General features: G+C 41.3%; 3 protein-coding genes across 3 annotated transcripts; all 3 read right to left on the bottom strand.

Annotated features, from left to right (window-relative positions):
- Positions 1-1559: 1559 nt before the first annotated feature.
- On the bottom strand, positions 1560-6804 carry LOC114629804 (protocadherin beta-8-like). The gene has a single exon (XM_028777901.1). The coding sequence runs from the start codon at positions 6523-6525 to the stop codon at positions 4117-4119; it is 2409 nt and encodes an 802-aa protein (XP_028633734.1). The 5' UTR covers positions 6526-6804; the 3' UTR covers positions 1560-4116.
- A 1259-nt stretch (positions 6805-8063) lies between these two features.
- Positions 8064-10838, bottom strand: Pcdhb7 (protocadherin beta 7). Its single transcript, XM_028777917.1, has one exon. It carries the CDS (start codon positions 10712-10714, stop codon positions 8312-8314), a length of 2403 nt encoding a protein of 800 aa, XP_028633750.1. The 5' UTR covers positions 10715-10838; the 3' UTR covers positions 8064-8311.
- An 8023-nt stretch (positions 10839-18861) lies between these two features.
- LOC114629818 (protocadherin beta-14) lies at positions 18862-21255 on the bottom strand. Its single transcript, XM_028777921.1, has one exon. The coding sequence runs from the start codon at positions 21253-21255 to the stop codon at positions 18862-18864; it is 2394 nt and encodes a 797-aa protein (XP_028633754.1).
- Positions 21256-21654: the final 399 nt, after the last annotated feature.

The raw sequence follows: 21654 nt of genomic DNA, 5'->3' as shown, positions 1-21654 counted from the left end.
AAAATTATTTCGTAAATAGACATATGTGGACCTAGATTGATTCTTATATTTGGCATGAATAGTGTCTGTGCTTTGGGATATAACATATAGTTAAATATGTCCTTCCATTTAAAAGTATAAAATTTAGAGCCTTTTAATATATAAACAATGTGATTTGCTCATCATCAAGGTCAGTTTTGTAGCTTATATCTTTTTTTTTTGTTTGTTTTTTCGAGACAGGGTTTCTCTGTATAGCCCTGGCTGTCCTGGAACTCACTCGGTAGACCAGGTTGGCCTGGAACTCAGAAATCTGCCTGCCTCCCAAGTGCTGGGATTAAAGGCGTGCACCATCACCGCCCGGCTTTGTAGCTTATATCTTACACCAAAGAAGAAACTTGCATTTTTTTTAAATGATTAGTTTCTCCTTTTCCCTTTGCAGGGCCTAAAGGAATGATTAGTCTCCTTTTCTGGTCTCTACAGATCCTCTATTGCAAACTTAAATATGACCAGAGTGACAGAATATGTGGACTTCTGTGGTTAACTTTCTTCCTTCAGCCTGACGCTTTTATGGTTCATCCAAATTCTAGCATGCGTCAGTATTTCATTACTTTTTCTGGTTGATGCACACTCATGTTTATTTGGACATTTGGAATGTTTCTACCCCTTTGCTCTTCTGAATATTGTTTTACAAAGATTTATATACTTATTTTATGTGAACATATTTTTATTTCTATAGGAGTTGAATTGCTTACTGTATGATAGCTCTATGTTTGCCCACTTGAAAATCTGGCAGGCTGCCTTTAAAAAAATGGCTGCAGCATTTTATACTTCATCAGTTGTGTGTCAGGGTTTCAATATTATGTCACCCCCCCCCCAAATCTGAGTTTTTGGTTCCAGCCATCCAAGTAGGTTTGAGTGTCTTGCTGTGATGTTGATTTGTATCTCCCTGATGAGGGTTGTTGCACAGTTTTTCATGTGCGTATTAGCCATGGGTATATCTTCTTTGGAAAATAAATATCTATTCTGGTTTTTGCATATTTTTAATTGAATTGCTCATCTTTTAATACTTGAGTTGTGAGAGTTAGAAAAATAGATTTAGATTTTAAAACACTTTAAATTTTATATTGAATTTAGATTGAAATTGGATCATCTTTGTATTTTTGTTTGTTTGTTTGTTTGTTTGTTTATATAATTTGAATTGAGATGCAGTGAAAATCACAGTGGGCAGGCCAGGAGTTCTACGACAGACCACACATAGCATTCGGGAAGCTCGGATTTGAACTCCAGTACCACTCAGACGCTGATGCCCTTATCAATTCATAGTTTTTGGTAATGGCTCTACAAGTTTGTTAATTAGATTCCTTAAGTCAATGAGGCCTAAACTCTTGTTATAATAATCTTTATGAGGCTTCATTTGACAGTGGTGGTATTGCTAGGCAGAATAATAGACACTCAGATATGCATAGAATCTGTAATTATATCATCTAATCTGGCAAGAAAAACCATTGCAAACTTGATTAAGTTAAAGTTTCTCTGAATAGGAGATTGTTCTTCATTATCTAAATAAGACATTTATCAAATTTGGATAACGGACTTTTATTCAAAGAATATTTTCATACCGGGTCAGAGGACGTGGTCACAGGAACAATGTTACAAGCTGTGACGTTGCAGGCGCCATGTGCCACGTACTGTGGGCAGCATCAGATGGAAAAGACAAAATATGCTCTATAAAGTCTCCAGAACGCAATGTGCCCCACAGACTCCTGTCGTTAGTTCAATTAGACACTTATTGGCCTTTTTATTTACAAAACTATAGGCTAATACATTTTTATTGTTTTAAGCAACTTGTGAATTTTTGTGACAGCAATAGAGAAACAAAACAGGACATAAATATGGATTATTGTATTGAAACATGAAAAACTGATAGATTCTATATGAATAGTATTAATACTTTAAGTACTAAAGAATTTCCTCATTCAGTTCTGCTGAGTCATTCCTTTTTAAAAGTCATGTACGGCCCTCTGCTGTTTTATAGCATTATTTAAATGAAGGCATAAGTGGGCATTATTTTGCCAAAGCTATAAGGTTAACTGTAACAGAAAGTAATTTGAAACATCATTCGCTACAGAAATTCTCAGTTATTTAAATGTGAAAATTCATCCAGAACACTGCTTGTAGTTTTTGTAAAATTAGTTTTCAGCTAATCTGCTAGAAAGCAATCGCTTTCAGACACACACACACACACACACACACACTGCCGAAGTGAGCATAAGATATTTAACTTTAATAATGGGCTCACTGCATACAAAGTATATAATATGCTAGAATTTACAGACGATGAAGGAAGAGACAGATACAAAGTTCAATAAATGCAACCATAGAGTGATTCTGCTGCCCGTATAGGACAACTCGTTTCCACAATAATTCGTGTGACTCACTGAGTACACACAAGAATGTAACCAGGCTGATTTCTTCATCATGAAGAACAATTGTAGTACGATCCAATTTTACTTAGGTTGTTGATGTTTGTGAGCATTTTAGGTTGTTTTCTAAGCAGCGTGGTCACTGCTACAGAAAGAAATACAAACTATGAGCTACAGATTGCATTTACACAGGGTCACTTTATTCATGGAATGGGACAAATGGATTTCTCTCCATAGGAAAATAATGCTACCAGTGCATGCCTGCCAGTGTAGCATATCGCTAAGAGCAGGGTCATTAGAATCAGGAAACTCGGATTGTATCTCAGACTTTTCCTTTTATTGCCCAGAATCATGACCAGTTAGTCAATGTTTCCACAGAGCTCTCTGGGTAGCCTAGATAACTGAGCAATGAAGGTAGACATCAGCTTCTGACCTAAACGTACAGAGGCAGAAGGGCATCTGCAAGCACACATGCACCAACAGGCACACATACACATCACATACAAACACACAAATAGATTTCATAGCATAAGAACTGACCATAGCATAAAAGCTAACATAATGCTATAGGACTTCCTTTATTTCTGAATTTTTAAAAAAGGCTTGGAAATTGGCAATGTAAGGAATAATATGACAACTCTTGAGTTGCTAGGGACTGTCTCATTTAAGTTCATTCCTTGCTACTTTAACCCATCACTCCTATCACAGAGCCAACAGGGGTATTTGTGCACTCATCATACCGTGAACATCCCAGGAAGAACATAGCATGAACAAAGGGTGAAATCCCTTTCCAGGTGAGACATCTCCCTTTACAAGTGTTATTGAGCGTTTGCAGTGGTAGATCAGAGATACAGTCCTTACTTAGTATGCATAGGTCCCCCGAGTTTATCCTCAACTGAAGAGCTATGGAAGGTACCACATTTTACATCTCACGATAAGCTAGCCATATGCCCTGCTCTATTTGCCAAAAAGTGACAGTGAATATGTATTTTAGTTAAGTACACTACTGGCAAGAAAGAAATGTGGAATGACAGCAAAGAAGGAAAAAAGAATAAATATTGGCTGATGCAGTTTTTCTGACCGGCCAATATTTAAAAGAAAGAAAATCTCAATGTTACAGCCCTGCTCTTTCTAGATAAATAAGGGACAGCTTTCTGAAACCTCAACGTCCACCAAAAAAATAAGCAAACAAGCAAACAAAGTAGAAAGCAGTTTAGAATAGTGATATGAAAACTAATAGCAGGCTAATGAGAAGCCATGTGGCTATGTAAGGCTTTTAAGAGAAGACATCAACAAAGACAGTCCAATAGAGGCCAAATAAAACAAAAGGCATATCTCTCACTACGCCCCTATTTCTCCTGTCTGATTAGACCTCATTGTGTTTGAGCATTGCTATGTAGTGTGCATTCAGTGATTAACAACAAGTGAGAGAACACATACTGAATTACATCTGATTGGGTTGAACTGATTTCCCATTTTTTCCTCTTGTACATTCCCAAGCCATCCCAGAACAAAAAGATTTGTACAACTAGTGACAAATTAGAAAAACAAGATTAGAACACTCATCTTCCAGTCTGGAGAAAAGCTGAGATAATGTCCTAAAACCACGGACAGAATATCCTGAACACAAGCTTTAAGCATGCTTTAAAAGTTCGTAATGGGCACAGCAAGAAAAGTAGTTTGAGTTCATGACAAAACCCATGATGAAAAGCAGTTATTTTAACTGAATACCAAAATCCCAGTCGTTCCTAGAGTTGGGATTTTCTCCCATTTCTGGTCTAAGAGAATGGTCTTGAAAATTAGGTAAAATTGGTTTCAGAAATTTGAACTCACCAGTCCCAGAGTCTCCCGTCAGACACACCTCATATTGGTAGCTCTGGGACAGGGTCCCCGCGCCACTGACATCCACCAGGTGGCCAGGAAAATGGCCCTCAGGTACAGAGCAGCTACCTAGAGAGACCTCCCTGGCCTTTCTGCACAGCCTCACTCCTACAAACAGCAGGACAGACACTAGGAAGAGCAAAGACACAGAAGCCAAGGCAATGACCAGGTACAATGTGAGCTCACTGTCCTCATGCGCAGGATCCCGCGCCACCTCTGGCAGAGGCAGGTGGGGCTGCGAGAAGCCATCCACCACTAGCACGTGCAGAGTGACACTGGCAGAGCGCGGAGGATCGCCATTGTCCTTGACCAGCAGCACCAGCCTGTGCTTGGGCGCATCGCGCTCGCTCAGCAGCCTGGTGGTGCGCACCTCACCATTGTGCGCCCACACGCTGAACAGCCCAGGCTCCGTGGCCTTGAGCAGCTGGAATGACAGCCAGGCATTCTGGCCAGAGTCGCGGTCCACAGCCACCATCTTGGTGACCAGGTAGCCAGACTCTGCCACTCTGGGCAGCAGCTCCGTGTAGGGTGCCGAAGCGTTCTGCAGAGGGTAGAGCACGAAGGGCGCATTGTCATTGTCATCCAGCACCACCACCCGCACTAGTGCCTGGCTGCTGAGCGCCAGAGAGCCTCGGTCCGTGGCGCCCACGTGGAACTCGAAGGCCTGCAGGGTCTCATAGTCCATCGCTCTGAGCGCGAACAGCTGCCCATTGTCTGAGTTGATGGAGATTAGTGAGGTGAGGCCCAGCTGTGGGTCGTGGGGCGGTAGCAGCGAGTAGGTGATGTGGGCATTGGAGCCTGAGTCTGAGTCTGTGGCACTGATGGTCCCTATGTGCAGGGCGGGGCTGTTGTTCTCGCGGACGAACATGGTGTAGGAGGTTTGAGTGAAGGCAGGGGCGTTGTCGTTGACGTCAGAGACCTGCACTGTTAAGTTGATTTGTGTTTTCAGGATGGGATCCCCCATGTCTGCAACGGTGATGGTGATGTTGTATTCTGCTACAGTCTCTCTGTCCAGTGGTTTTTGTGATAATAGCGTATAAAAGTTTTCCCCAGAGGGCTTTAGGAAGAAGGGTAGATCGTCTTGAATGGAACAACTTATTTTCCCATTTTCTCCTGAATCTAGATCAGAAACACTAAAAACTGCCACCATAGTTTCTGGTAAGTTCTCAAGGATGGAGTTGGTAAATGCAGACAGGATAATTTCTGGAGCATGGTCATTCACATCCATAACTTGGGTCAGAATTGTGCATTTTCCAGAAAAGGTTCCAGCGTCTCTTGCCTCAATGTTGATTTCATAGAACTGAGTCTTTTCAAAATCAAGGTGTTCTTCCAATCGCACTTCCCCTGTCAAGGGATGGATTGAGAATGTTTTGCTAATATCATCTGAAACCTGGAAAAGTGAATAGGAGATCTCTCCATTGACACCAATGTCCTTATCTGTAGCAGAGACAGTGATGACCAGAAAGCCTATTGGACTATCCTCAGGGATCTGCACCCTGTAAAAAAGCTGCTCAAATTGAGGGGCATTATCGTTGAAGTCCAGGACTTCAATGTGGACTTCGGTGGTTCCAGACCTAGGTGGAGAGCCGCCATCCTGTGCTGTGAGGGTTAACCTGAGCTCAGCTTCCTCTTCTCTATCCAGTGCTCTGTCTAGTACCAGCTCAGGGTATTTCTTGCCATCGCTGCGTTTCCGAGTGAGTACTCGAAAATAGGAATTGGAACTGACCAGATAGCTGTCAATACCATTTTGTCCTACATCCATGTCCTGAGCATTCTTCAGAGGAAAGGTAGCTCCAGGAACACTGCTTTCTGATATCTTTAGCATGACTTCTTTGTCCAGGAATTCTGGAGAATGGTCATTTATGTCTGTGACTTCTAGCTCAGCTTGAAAAATATCCAAAGGATTGTCTAGCAACACTTGGAAGCTTAGCAGGCATGGCTCTGTGTGCCCACACAGTTCTTCCCGGTCCACTTTCTCATTTAACAGCAAATCCCCTCTCTCCTGATCCAGCTGCAAATGTAGTTTGTTACCTGTAGAAATGACCTTAGCTCCTCTCCTGGAGAGTTCCAGCTGCCCAAGACCTAGATCTTTTACTAAATTGGTTACAAAGGACCTACCCTCCTTTTCCTCCACCACAGAATAGCGCCTCAGTTCCCCTGCAGTCGTTAGAGAGCAACCTAATAGGAGAAAGGAAAAAAGGACTTGCCTTTGTCTGCAAGTGAGCTTCCTGCTGGCCTCCATTGTTCTCGGCAGGACAGCGAACGGGAGGATGTTTCAGCAGAACTGTATCTCCCCTGGTGTCTGGTACTGTAGTTATCTCTCTAGATACCTGGGAATTCTTTCGGTCCTTTTCAGAGAGCTGAGACCTCCTTTCTGAAGCATCCAGGCTAGGTTTCTCTGGGCTTCCGGGCTTCTGCAGCTTTTTTTTTTCATCCTATTAATGGAACCACAACTGCCTTCTAGGTTTTACTTTCTTATCCTGCAGCGCCGCCTTGTGTTCTCACAGTGTCTTAACATTTTTGTGTGATAAAAATGGATGTTAAAATCTAAAGCTACTTTTATCCGGCAGTGGGCAAAATAAAAGTTTCACCACCTCTCTTATTGCTGCGCCTTCTTTGGCAGACAACTGCCTGAAGGTCACACAAGAGAAATGTCATTGCTGGGGAGTTTTTCAATAATGCTTACTGAGTTTGGGGCAAACGGTACACTTTAAATAACAGCCTGAAAGGAAAAATATGTGCAAGACATATATACATGTGTGCATGTATGTAATTATATACGTTTAGTGTGATGGACCACAGAAAGAGTAGCTGTGATTCTAGGGAAGATTATTGAACCCCTTTGCTTTGGATTCCTCATCCACAAATGAGATAATAGTACCTAGAGCCTATTGTTGTGAACTGGAGGGAGAGTAACCCAACAATATATGGAAATTTGATTTAGTGAACTTCCTCCTTTTTCTCCACATCTCCTCCTTTGGCTCCTGAGACAGGGTTTCCCTATGTAGCCTTGGCTATCAAGGAACTCTTTTGTAGACCAGGCTGCTTTCAAATTCAGAGATTCCCCCTGTATCTGCCTCCCAAGTACTGCGATTAAAGGTGTGCTTTGCCAAGCTCACCACTCAACATTTTAGACCTTAAGATTTAGTTAAGTGAGAGGTTTAATAGTAGTTGGGTAATAAACCCCCAGGGTGGGATGGTTGTCAGTTTATAAGGAAATAAGACTACAGGCTAAGAGGAGCGTTGCTGTTTCTGAATGCAGGAGGAGCCGATGAGCAACGTGAGTACGACACATGATATCTGGTAATAGAAAACAGCATAATATTGTTGCCAAGTCACCTGCCTGAAGATTGACACAACAAGGTATCTCCCACACGTCAAACAAGAAAAACAAAACAGAAACAGTCAGGAGATGCTCTGCTCTTCCAGTTAGTAATTGTGGATCTTACCAAGTCTCGATGAGCTTCTACTTACTCATTATTGAAATACACCTACTCCTTGACTCATTCTGAAATACAGAAGGAGATGGGCTGATGCCTGTAGTGGGATCACTTTGGAAGTCTAGGGCAGGAAGATCAAAATTCGAGGCCATCCTGGACACAAAGCGATCACGTCCCAAAACTGATGAAATTATGTATGATACACAGTAATTACTAAAGAAAATCTATATAATATAACCTCTCAAAATATAGGGTATACCTACATTTATATATAATTCCAGTAGACATAGAACATAATTATAAATGAAAAATTTAGACAATGGAAAAACAATTCAAACCATTTCTACTAAGATTTGTTGTTTGCAATTCAGCAAATATTAAAAAAAAAACAAAAAGAGAAATCGAATTAAATTCGAGATAGCACACAACACATGCATTTCATTCATTAAAGAAAAGGTTTTAAGGAATAAATAAAGGTATTGTTTTCTGTCCTAAATTAACTTCAAGATGTTAACATGAAATCATTCTTTACACAACAAGGGCATAGTTTAAACTAGGGCTGCATCCATGGGCAGAAGGGTTTAGTTTCTACTCTATTTCTCTCCCTGTGCTTTCGGTTAGGAAGTTAGGGGCAATTGGATTTAGGAACTTAAATTCACTGGTTATCCCTGATGCTCCAGTCAGACACACCTCATACTGGTAGTTCTGGGACAGGGTCCCTGCACTGCTGACATCCACCAGGTGTCCTGGAAAGTGTTCCTCAGGCACAAAGCAGACACCCTGAGGAGCCGCCCTGGCCCTCCTGCAGAGTCTCACTCCAACGAACACCAGCACAGACAAGAGGAAGAGAGAAGACACAGATGCCAAGGCAATGACCAGGTACAGTGTTAGGGCGTCCTCTTCGTGCGCCAGATTGCGCGCCACCTCAGGCAGAGGCAGGTAGGGCTGAGAGAAGCCATCCACCACTAGCACGTGCAGAGTGACACTGGCAGAGCGCGGAGGATCGCCATTGTCCTTGACCAGCAGCAGCAGCCTGTGCTTGGGCACATCGCGCTCGCTCAGCAGCCTGGTGGTGCGCACCTCGCCATTGTGTGCCCACACGCTGAACAGCCCTGGCTCTGTGGCCTTGAGCAACTGGAACGACAGCCAGGCATTCTGGCCAGAGTCGCGGTCCACAGCCACCACCTTGGTGACCAGATATCCAGGCTCCGCAGCCCTGGGCAGCAGCTCTGTGCAGGGCGCAGAAGAATTCTGCAGAGGATAGAGCACGAAGGGCGCATTGTCATTGTCATCCAGCACCACCACGCGCACCAGAGTCTGGCTGCTGAGCGCGGGCGAGCCTTGGTCTGTGGCGCTCACGCGGAACTCGAAGGCCTGCAGGGCCTCATAGTCCAGAGCCCTGAGCGCGAACAGCTGCCCATTGTCTGCGTTGATGGAGATGAGCGAGTCGAGGGACAGCTGTGGGTCCTGAACAGACAACAGCGAGTAGGTGATGAGAGCATTGGAGCCTGAGTCTGAGTCTGTGCCACTGATGGTGCCTATGTGCAGGGCGGGGCTGTTGTTTTCTCGGACGAACATGGTGTATGAGGTTTGGGTGAAGGCGGGAGCATTGTCGTTGACGTCAGAGACCTTCACTGTTATGTTGTGCTGGGTTGTGAGCCCGGGTGTGCCCAGGTCTGTGACCGATATGGTGATGTTGTACTCAGTGTTTGATTCTCTATCTAAAGGCTTCTCTGTGACCAGAGTATAGAAGTTTTCCACAGATGGCTTCAGGACGAAAGGGAGATCATGCGCAATGGAACACATGGTTTTCCCATTGTTCCCTGAATCTCTGTCTCTAATTCTAAAAACAGCAACAACAGTTTCTGGTGAATTTTCGGGAATTGGGCTATTAAGTGACGACAAGAGAAACTCAGGTGGGTTATCATTCACGTCCACTACCTCTACAACCACAGTACATTTCCCAGAAAGTCCACCACCATCTCTGGCCTGAATAGTTATCGAATAAGTTTGAATTGCTTCATAGTTGAGTTCGCGTTTGAGATAAAGTTCTCCAGATGTAGAATTGATTCGAAACGTTTGGAGAATTCTTTCGGTGGCATAAAAAAATGTGTAGGTTATTTGTCCGTAACTTCCTGTATCTAAGTCCCTGGCAGACACAGTGACAACCAAGGAGCCGACAGGGGTGTTTTCAGGTGACTGAACTTTGTAAAGTGACTGCACGAAATGAGGGGAGTTGTCGTTTATGTCCAACACCAAGATTTGCACCAAGGCTGTCCCAGATCTGGGTGGAGAGCCGCCATCTAAGGCTGTGAGGGTTAAAATCAATTCTGGTATCTCTTCCCGGTCCAGCATCTTATCCAATACCAGTTCAGGAACGATAATCCCTTCCCCTCCATCATGAACATTAATGTGGAAATAATCGTTGGGGCTGATGGTGTAGTTACTCAGGCTGTTCGTACCCACATCGGAATCCTGTGCCCTCTCCAAGAGAAATGTGGCCCCTGGTGTGGTACTTTCTGATATTTTCAAGTGTATTTCTTTGTCTAGAAATACTGGAGAATTATCATTTATGTCTTTGACATGTAGTTCAGCACGATAAATCTGAAATGGCCTTTCCAACAGCAACTGGAAAGTCAGCACACAGGGCTCTGTGGGGCCGCACAGTTCCTCTCGGTCCAGCTTCTCATTTAGAATTAATTCTCCAGTAAGCGGACTGAGCAGTAAAAACCGTGTGTTCTGGTCTGAAACAATTCTAGCTTCCCGGGCTGACAGTTCCCCCAGCCCCAACCCCAAATCCTTTGCTAGATTGGCTAAGAAGGCGCCTCTCTCAGTTTCTTCTGCCACAGAATACTGAAGCTGTTCGGCGCTAGCCCAAGACGCTCCCAGAAATACACAAAGAAACAGTACTTGCCTTTTCTGCACAGCTTGCTCCAGTCTGGCATCCATTCTTTCCAAGACTTTCAAAATAAAACCCCAAATTCCTTCCATTTAGACTCAAGCAGCTCCCTGGAATGCCTGCAGCTGCAATCCTTAGGAGTGACCTGGACACTAGCAATTCCTGTGGAAAGAGAGTGGTGCCTTCTCCCAGGGCTTGCTACCGCTAGCTATATCATTTCCTATAGCTTTGTCGGAAGTCTGGAATATCCTTTGTGCATCCCTCCCCTTTCCCTTGCCTCCCCTTTTCTCTTTTTAGCCTGCAGCGCCACCTTGTGTTTCGAGAGTGCTATTCTCTTTCTCAAGAATAGAACTACCAAAAACAGCGGATTAAAAGCACATACCACACCAGGGTTTATATTTAACTCGGACTCTCCACCAAAATTTAAGAAAATCTGAAAACCCCTTGTTTCAAAAGTTGATAGTAAAGTCTATACAAAAGAATCAAGCCTCCACCAAAAAGGCGAATGTTGTGTTATTTCTAAGCCACTTAGCAATAACAATACAGAACAACCAGGGTGTTTTTTTCCTTCAGATTCTTGTGAATTGGACAATTCTTCCACTTTCAAAGTCTTCACTCTTCTATATTTATGCTCCATACTTTTCATACTTCAACTGCCCTAAGTACTAGATATTTGTGTTAACGGCCAAGATCTCCAATACCCAGCAAATGCTCTAGTATTGCCAGTAGAAAGTAGGGCAGACTTGTGTTTGTGGAGGTGCTTCTTTATTGCATCTTTATGATGTTTTTCATCAACAGTGCTTTCTCTTTCACAATTTTTTAAACATTTGTTTAAATCATCCATGTGTTATTTAGCTTTTAAATTCTTGAGTCCTTAATATAAATTAAACTTAACCATGATTAATTGATTTTGATGCACAGGTAGATTAGCTATATCAACCTGCTTTTAGGTTTCCTTTTATGTTTATAATATTTAACTTAAATGGTTTGTGTAGTCAGTTGTCATCCTGACCTCATAAGATGGTGAGGAAGCTTTCCATCTTCTTTTACAGAACAGAACAGACGAAGATATATTGTTTCCTTCTAAATGCTTAATTGTAATTTTTCTTTTAAATTTCCCAAGTCCGTTGAGTTCATTAGTTGTAGATCCTTATCTTGTCCATTCTGTCCTGGGCTATAAGTCTGTTCAGAATTCTTTAAGAACCTTTTATTTAATTAAAGCCATTTTCTAGTTTTCACATTTGTTAGCATTATTTATTTATGTTTTCCTATTATTGTCAACAATGTCTCATATTCTACCTACCTTTTACTTGTGATGAGACTTGTAAGAACTCCAGGTTATTGAAAGTTTTAAAATTTGTGTTCTCCCCAAATAAAATCTAACCTTTATCTCAAAACAACAACAACCCATGAACACTAAAAGATACAAAATACAATGAGTCTAATGAGTCTGACTTTTCTTTTACCTTCTCTGTTTTTCAGTCACCATTTCTGCCACTGATTTTTAAAATGTATCATAGTCTCAGACATCAACTGAGTCCTTTGTAAGGTGGATTACATTTGAAATCTTTTATGTCTCGTTTCTCTTGCAATGTGTTAGGAAAATTGTTGTGTAATAGTTATGCTTCCTGGGCTTAGTTTCTTGACATTAATAATTGCCTTGGTTTTTCACTTTATCAATAATACTTATCCATATCTTCTCATGATTCCAGTTGTCTCCCAATACAATTCCACACATTACTGTGTCTTTCAAGATACTAGTTTCCCTTTCAGTGGCACGGTTGCTTTCTACAACAGTTGTCACATGACTGTCACATGGCTGTCATCTTGGAACTTCTCATTGTTGTCATCTATGGGATTCCCTGTTTCATATTCGAGTTAAATTTCCCAGTTATGGAATTTTTGTATCTTTCGGTTTTTCTATTAACTCATTGGCTTTAAGAAATAACACAGGTTCCTGTGACTGAAAAGATGATCCGGTGTCAAGGGACTCACTGATAAGTATTCTCCAAGATGCCAGTCCCTTAAGTCACAAAGATTCAGACTGGAGCCCTGTTGTTTGCTCTGTCCCAGACATGGTTGCCAATCCTGAAATCATCACACAGACATTCGTTTCCCATTTCCCGTATTTTGTATGTTCTCTTTTCTGGTTTTTTTTTTTTTTCTGTCTGGGTTGCTTTTTTCTTTTATAGGCATTATCCTATAGTTTCCAGAAGAGGATGTATAAGAGGTAAGTTTTGCTATGATCTTTGAAGATTTATTTTGAGTGCAGATATGGTGTTTGTATTTATATGCACAGGTGCATATGGGTGGATGATGTGTGTGTGCACGTGTGTGATTGATATCAGAATCTTCATTGGTTTTCTTTTTGATTTATTTTTCTTTCATACGTTACACCCAACCCCACCCCAGTTTCCCCTTTCTCCTCTCCTCCCACATCCCCTCTCCCCCAATTCCACTGCTTCTTTCTCTTCAGAAAAGGGCAGGACTCCAAGGGATATCAACCAAGCATAACATATCAAGTTATAATAAGATCAGGCACATCCCCCTGTATTAAGGTTGGATGAGGCAACCCAGTAGGAGGAAAAGGGTTCCAAAAGCAGGCAAAGGAGTCAGAGACAGCCCTTGCTCCCACTGTTAGTAGTAAACCCACACAAACACCAAGCTACACAACCACAAAATATAAGCAGAAGACCTAGGTTAGATCAATGCAAGCTCCATGATGGTTGATGGTTCAGTCTTTGTAAGTTCCTATGAGCCCTGCTTAGTCGATTTTGTGGGCCATTTTCTTGTGTCCACATTACTTTATAAAAATTTCTCTATTTTATGTGTATTTATATGTGCCTGAGTGTACGTATATGCAGGACCCCGTGAGGGTAATCATAAGAGGAAGGCAGACCCCCCTGGGACTGTAATTACAAGGTTTTCTGAGCCACTATGTAGATGCTGTGAACTAAGCCTGAGTCCTCTGCAAGAGCAGTTAGTCCTCTTAACTGCTGAGCCAATCTCTTCAGCCACTCCCCCTAATTATTTTGAGACAGGGTTTACCAGTTAGAGGTTTACTTCTTGTTGCTTTGGTGAGAACTCAGGTCCTCCTGCTTGCCCAGCAGACATTTTACGGGTGCAGCCATCTCCCCAGTCTCTTTGTTGCAATCTTTTTTGTTTGTTGTTTAGAGACAAGGACTCACTGTTTAGCCCAGGCTGGCCTTGAACTCACAGAGAACCACCTGTCTCTGCCTCCGGAGAGTGCTAGGATTAAAGACATGTACCACTGTGTCTGACCACTCTTGTTGTGATCTTAACTGTATTAAAATATCTTTATTCTACCAACAAACTTGACTGGAACTGTGACTATAATTTTTTTAGGTTGAAAATAATTTTCCTTCAGAATTAAGTTTTGTCAATGAGCTACTTGAACTGCTGAAGTTTCCATGAAATCTGAACCTAATCATTTTCTCATTATCAATATGACATATATTTTACTTATTGTTGTAGGATTTTATCATTATTTCAAGCACTTAGAAATTAAGCAATCTTGCATTCTTGGCCCGAGTTTATATTTCATCCATTGTACCAGATCATTGATGGGCCACTTAACCTAGGAGGCCAGATTCCTTCAGATTGTACAGTTTCAATTATCCCACTGAGTCCTCTCTTTCATTGGTTCCTCCCTTCCCTCTTTTGCAGAGTTCTTTTAATTCCATTGTTGCACTTCAGTATGGCTCCTCTCATTTCCCTACCTTATTTTTCTTATTGCCAATTAAAAGTATTTTTCAATATTTCCTGAGGCATATTTTTGGTTTTCTTGAAAAATGGTCTCACTATGTAGTCCTGTCTGGCCTAGAACTCCCTACGTAGACCAGGACTGACCTTGAATTCCAGAGATACACCAGCATCAGCTTCTTAAGTGCTGGGACTAAAGGTCTATGCCAGCATACCTGGCTTTTTAAAAGTATCTTCTTAACTTTACTATTAAGCTCCTCTATTGAATTTTCACTTATTGGGTTCATATTTTCTAAGAGCTCTTCTATTCTTATTGGTTAGACACAATGACTTCCTCCCCTCTGATAATAATAAAAGATTTCACTCCAAAATGTTTCTCTTTGCAAATGGTCTAGCTTTTTCTGAGTCTCTTTGCATCAGTTTATCTTGATTTTTCTTCTTCTTTTTTCTCAATTTGAAATTTTTATTTTTTCCCAGTGCAAGGGTTTGATTTCAGGGCTTCATCCATGTTTGCGACATTGAGATATATTCCCAGCCCAAGTGATTTTCTTAAATCAACTTTAAAGACTAAAGAGCAGAGTGATAATCCTGAGATGACTCAGTGATTAAGAATACTTGCTGCTTTTTCAGAGGACTGGGCTTTTATTTCTCAGCACACACTTTTAGAAAGTTGACTGAAGAATTTTATACCCAGCTAAACCACACTTCTCAGTCATGTGAGAACTCAAGAAACAGTTCACCTTGAAGGTCTACTTCTGTTGAAATGAAGCAAGAAGTAAAATAATGTGGATGGTTCTAGCATGAGGAAGCTGGGAATTTATTTCAATTTGATTTTTTCAGTTCATCTTGATTTTCTTCTTAATTCTTGTTTAAATAACAGTGTGTGTGAAAATAAATGGACTTGTAATGATAAAAAGAATGATTTGTAATATGAACTTGTAATAATAAAAAGAGTAGACTTTAGAGAAAACCATTAAATTTTTGGAATGTTCAAAGAATACAGACAAGTGGTAACTGACAAATTTCATTATTTTCAGCTCTCTTAAGAAGGATATTAAGAGTAGGAAAATCATAGAACACTATAGAGAAATTAGCAATTTATGTTTAAAGCCTAAAACTAGAAAATGGTGTTATAAAATATAGACCTCAAATGTAAGGGTGAAAATTAAGAAGCTTTTAGGGAAAAACAGTATAATCTTCATGGTTTTCATTAGGCAGTGATTTCTAAGATATGAAACTTAAAGTACAAACCACCAAAGAAAAATTAGATTATTGGGTTTACCACAATAATTTTTTTCTTCAAAGGACATTATCAACAAAGTAAAATGATAACAAATGAAATGAGAGAATTAATTGCTCATAGCATGTTCATAAATTATCTGATAAGGCTCTAGTTTGGGCTCTATAATATTATTACAATTCAACAAATAGGAATGTGTTTATACAATATACTCAAATAGCCAATAAACACATGGAAACACGCTCAACACTAGTAGTCATTTTGGAACTGCAGGTCAAACCACAATAAGATGTTGCTTCATGGGCTGGAGAGATGGCTCAGTGGTTAAGAGCACTGACTTCTCTTCCAGCGGTCCTGAGTTCAATTCCCAGCAACCACATGTTGGCTCACAACCATCTGCAATGATGTCTGATGACCTCTTCTGGTGTGTCTGAGGAGAGCAATGGTGTATTCATAGACATGAAATAAATAAAAAATGTTTAAAGAAAGATGTTGCTTCGCATAGAATGACAACAATAAAAAAGAAAACAGGATATGGAAAAATTGATTTCTCTATACATTGTTGTTAGGAATGTAAAATGGCATTCTCTTTGAAAAATAATTGACGACAATTCAAAAGATATAGTCTTTGTAACTCAGTAATTCTAATCATAGGCATATGCCAAGAGAATTGAAAGCATATGGTGCAAATGAAAATTTATGGCATCATTATTTATGATATGCAAAGTTTCATGTATCTAATGAGAAAAGTATAGTTCATTCATGCAATAGAATATGAGTCATAAAAGTGAATAAAGTACTGATATATCTTATAACATGATGGACCTTGAAAATGCTATGTTAAGTGAAAGAATCCAGACACACAATGCTACATACACGATTTCATGTACATGAAATATACAGAATAAAAAAACAATTAAAAGTGATAGAAAACTAACTAGTAGTTTACCATGGACTTGAGTAGTGTGTGTGTGTGTGTGTGTGTGGTGTGTGTGTGTGTGTGGTGTTAATGGACACCAAGTTCATTTTAGGGATGATGGAAACATTCACAATTTTGATCATAAATATATATACATGTACATATATACATATATTCACTAGAAAATAATCACATATTAATTAAATCTCACAAAATTTTTAAATCTTAAAGCTTGCAAGAAAAAGGAACATTCATAGAACACGAAGGAGCTGCTTGAAAGCAAAAGTATGACATCAGAGACTGAGATCTTAATCAGTAAAACAGAGAAGTAAAAAGTAGATGGAGAAGATCTTCTATATTCTGGTAAAAATCAAAAGAAAATATAGTAATTAGAACAAAAGCAAGAAAAACTAAGATTTGTGCTGACAGAAGCATAGAGTCTCAGGGCTTGGTGGGCTGAGATGAGTCAATGTCACCCTGGTCAATAAAGTGAGTTCAGAACACCCTAGGGAACACAATGAGATCACATCTTAAAAAGAAAGAAATAGAAAAATTTAAACACTAAGCAACCTACCTTGAGCAATCAATTTATCCAATAATAAAATCAAAGAAAAAAAGACAAATGAAAATGACCATGCACCACACTGAGACCAATGAGATACAGGAAAGGAAGTACAAAGAGGGAAGTCTGTAGACATCGGTGCTGCCATTAAAGAAAGCAAGCTCCGAAATAAACACTCTGCCCCTGCATTTCAGAGAACCAACAGAACAAGAATAAGCCAAGTTCAAAGTTAAGAGACAAAAATAACTAGTAGGGCAGAAACAGTCAAGTAAGACGCTGAATAATCCAGAAAAGAGAAACGCAACCAAGAGCCTGTTCTTAAAAAAGAAAAAAAGAAAAAAAACTAACAAGCACTATGATAGACTAAAAATTTAAAAAAAATCAGAGATGAAAAGGGAGACATTACAACCAACACCACAAAACCACAAAGGATAGTGAAATAATATGATGAACAGGCAACTGGCAACTAATTTTATAATGTAGACACATTCTTGAAAAAACTTACAGGCCAATAACAAGAGTCAGCTATTTAAAACTTCAAAGACAAAACAGCTACTGAATTTCACCAACTATTTAAATTATAATTTAATTTATGTTGCTATTAGTTTTCTGCGTGTGGGTAGGTACAGATGGACACCAAAAGAGGCCACTAGAGCTCCCTGAAGCTAGAATTAGATAATCTGTTTGTGAGCCACCAGACATTGGCGCTGAGAACTAAACTGGGGTCCTCAGAAGAATATTTCCTCTTAAGCACAAAGTCATCTTTCCAGCCCTTGATAAGTTTAATTAGATGTTTTAAGTTTATTACAATTCACTGTTTGAGAACTGATCTCATTTGTTAATTAAAATCGTATTTACTTTCACTTGAAGAACTTACTTATTTTTTCTACTTGGTTCTGAGCGTTGGATCCAGGGCATCATGAATGCTGAACACATGTTTTTCCATTGAATTACACCTCAAGCTCCAGTAGATGTATTTTAGAATAATATTGACTTAATGAAAATTTCTTGTGAAAACATACTAATGTGTCTTTGTGTCTACTGTGTATGTATTAATCATGTGGCGTATACATCATGTTATGTGTCTTTGTGTCTACTGTGTATGTATTAATCATGTGGCGTATGCATCATGTTAGAAGAATGAGAATCACTATTTACATACCAAGCCATTTATGAAAAACTAGTCACAAGTGTATTAATAAGTTCACAATTTTTGATATAATGAACCGAGTTTTCCAGAATGTTAAAAGATAGTTTAATTAACTTTCATCTATTTTGATAGAAATACTTAATTTAGAAATATAATCCTGATTAAATAACTGTTCATTTGAAGAAAGAAAGTAGGGGTCTTGGAAACAGGCAACAGAACCATAGGATTTAGAAGCTCACAAAAAATGTTTGCATGATTAAAAATTATTTTTAAAATTGAAAGCCATCATTTACAACAGCGTTAAATTCATCCTAGCAATAGCGAGAACTTTTGAGACAGGAGTTCTTTGATTACAAGAAGTCAATCCACATGCTCAGAGACCAGGAGCCTGAAAATATCTCTTAACTTTTAAACATTTTTTTTAAGTGATGAAAACAAATCTCACCAAGAAAACACATTTTGCAGCTATATTGTGTGCCTCAGGGAAAGATGGTTAGCCAAACATGCAAGGAATATTCGACAGTTGATACAGCTACAAATACGACTGTCAGCATCATGCTAGTATAGACCTCTTTCCATGAACAAACGGTTGGGAAATTATATATGCATCAGTGAATATTCCTCACATGAGGCAAAATTTGATTTTTAGCTAAACCCCAAACAATCCCTAAAATTGGAGTTCTCTTCCGTGTTCCTGTAACCTCCTTCATTCAAGAAGTTGGGAAGTACTGGCTTAAGAAATTTAAACTCATTTGTTCCAGTACCTCCCGTCAGACACACCTCATATTGGTAGCTCTGGGACAGGGTCCCTGTACCGCTGACATCTACCAGGTGACCAGGAAAGTGGCCCTCAGGCACAGAGCAGCCACCCAGAGAAGCCTCCCTGGCCTTCCTGCATAGCCTCACCCCCACGAACATCAGCACAGACAAGAGGAAGAGAGAAGACACAGAGGCCAAGGTGATGACCAGGTAGAGTGTTAGTGAATCTTCTTCTTGTGCAGGGTCGTGCGCCTCCTCTGGCAGAGACAGGTAGGGCTGAGAGAAGCCATCCACCAGCAGCACGTGCAGAGTGACACTGGCAGAGCGCGGAGGATCGCCATTGTCCTTGACCAGCAGCACCAGCCTGTGCTTGGGCACATCGCGCTCGCTCAGCAGCCTGGTGGTGCGCACCTCACCATTGTGCGCCCACACGCTGAACAGCCCGGGCTCCGTAGCCTTGAGTAGCTGGAATGACAGCCAGGCATTCTGACCAGAGTCGCGATCCACGGCCACCACCTTGGTGACCAGATATCCAGGCTCCGCAGCCCTGGGCAGCAGCTCTGTGCAGGGCGCAGAGGCATTCTGCAGTGGGTAGAGCACGAAGGGTGCATTGTCATTGTCATCCAGCACCACCACCCGCACCAGAGCCTGGCTGCTGAGAGCCGGAGAGCCTCGGTCCGTGGCGCCCACGCGGAACTCGAAGGCCTGCAGGATCTCATAGTCCAGAGCCCTGAGCGCGAACAGCTGTCCATTGTCTGCGTTGATGGAGATGACCGAGTCAAGGGACAGCTGTGGATCTTGGGGCGGCAGCAGCGAGTAGGTGATGTGGGCATTGGAGCCTGAGTCTGAGTCTGTGGCATTGACGGTGCCTATGTGCAGGGCGGGGCTGTTGTTTTCTCGGACAAACATAGTGTATGAGGTTTGGGTGAAGGCAGGAGCATTGTCGTTGACGTCAGAGACCTGCACTGTTATGGTGTGCTGGGTTGTGAGCCTGGGTGTGCCCAGGTCCGTGACTGTGATGGTGATGTTGTAGTCAGCTCTGCTCTCTCTGTCCAGTGCCCTTTCAGTTACCAACGTGTAGAAGTTTTCTTCATTAGGTTTCAAGAGGAAGGGAAGATGGTCTTGGATGAAGCACACCATTTTTCCATTGTCTCCAGAGTCTGGATCTGAAATTCCAAAAATCGCGACTACAGTTTCAGGGGCGTTTTCTGGAATATCACTGATGAGTAATGACATAGTGATTTCAGGAGCGTTGTCATTTACATCCGTTACGTCTATTACTACTGTGCATTTTCCTGAAAGGCCTCCTCCATCAGAGGCCTCGATTTCCATGCGGTAAGACTGAATTTCCTCAAAGTCTAACAGTTTTCTTACTCTAATTTCTCCGGTGTCTCCATTTATTTCAAAAGCCCGAAGAACTTGATTTGAAGATTGAAAAAGGGAATAGGAGAGCTCTCCGTGTGTCCCAGCATCTAAATCTCTTGCGGATACAGTGATGACAAGGGAGCCCACGGGGCTGTTCTCTTGAACCTGCACCTCATAGAGCCCTTGGGCAAATTCAGGGACATTGTCATTAATGTCCAGGACCACAATGACAACCTGAGTAGTCCCAGTTTTGGGAGGTGTCCCACTGTCCAGAGCAGTGAGTGTTAATCTAATCTGTGCCTGCTCCTCCCGGTCCAGTGCTTTGTCTAGCACCAGCTCTGGATATTTCCTGCCGTCGCTGTGATTGCGGGTGAGAAGGTGAAAATGGGCGTTGGTGCTGACTGTATAGTTCTGAACTGTGTTGCTACCTATGTCCAAATCTTGAGCTATTTTCAATGGAAACACGGCACCTGGATGGCTGCTTTCCACGATTTTAAGGAGAATCTCATCTTCCATGAATTCTGGGGCATGATCGTTTACATCTTCAAGCTGTATTTCCCCCTGAATAAATTGCACTGGACTTTTTAGTAACACCTGGAAATGTAGGATGCACGGGGTGGTGCTACCACATAACTCCTCTCGATCCAATTTTTCTTTCAGGAGCAAATTTCCAGTCTTCTGCTCCAGCTGCAGGAGCTGTTTGTTCCCTTTGGAAAGAATCTGGGCACCCCTGATGACCAACTCCCTTAAACTCAGCCCTAAATCTTTTGCTAGGTTCCCCACCAAAGAGCCCCTGTCTGTCTCCTCTAGAACAGAATACTTAATGGTCGCACTGCCTGCCTCCCACAGTAGTAACAGAAAGATAATGGCGGTCACTTGCCTTTTCTGTGGTGCCTTGTGGAGTGATGTCTCCATCGTTCCTCTGCTCCAAAAGATGGCAGCAGTTAATCACCCAAGAATTGCTCTGTGAAGAGCTCAGGAATCTTGGCTATATAAATTTGAGCTTCTTTTCTTTTAAATGTTGCTGGACACGGCTTATCTGCTTCTCTGAAAGGATCGATCGGCAGAAATGTAAAAAGCTCCCTTTCTCAGCAGCCAGAAATGGCTCTGACTTTACAGTCACGAAGTGGCCAAGTTTTAGTTTTCTTAGCCTGCAGCGCCACCAAGCGTTCTGTTTTACAACTTCAGATAATTTTTGTTTCAAAGGCTAAAATGTGTGGCCCACCTTTCAGGTCAAAGTGTTCTGTTTGCTCCTTTTCTTTCCCCTAAGTCTCATAAGGCAGCTTTGAGGTAGCTAAGCTGTGTGAGAAGTCT

The sequence above is a fragment of the Grammomys surdaster genome, unplaced genomic scaffold, assembly GCF_004785775.1.
Source record: "Grammomys surdaster isolate TR1022 unplaced genomic scaffold, NIH_TR_1.0 317, whole genome shotgun sequence".
Classification (NCBI taxonomy): Eukaryota; Metazoa; Chordata; class Mammalia; order Rodentia; family Muridae; genus Grammomys; species Grammomys surdaster.
Note: the sequence above shows the minus strand (reverse complement) of the source record. Positions and strands in the feature narration are given on the sequence as shown.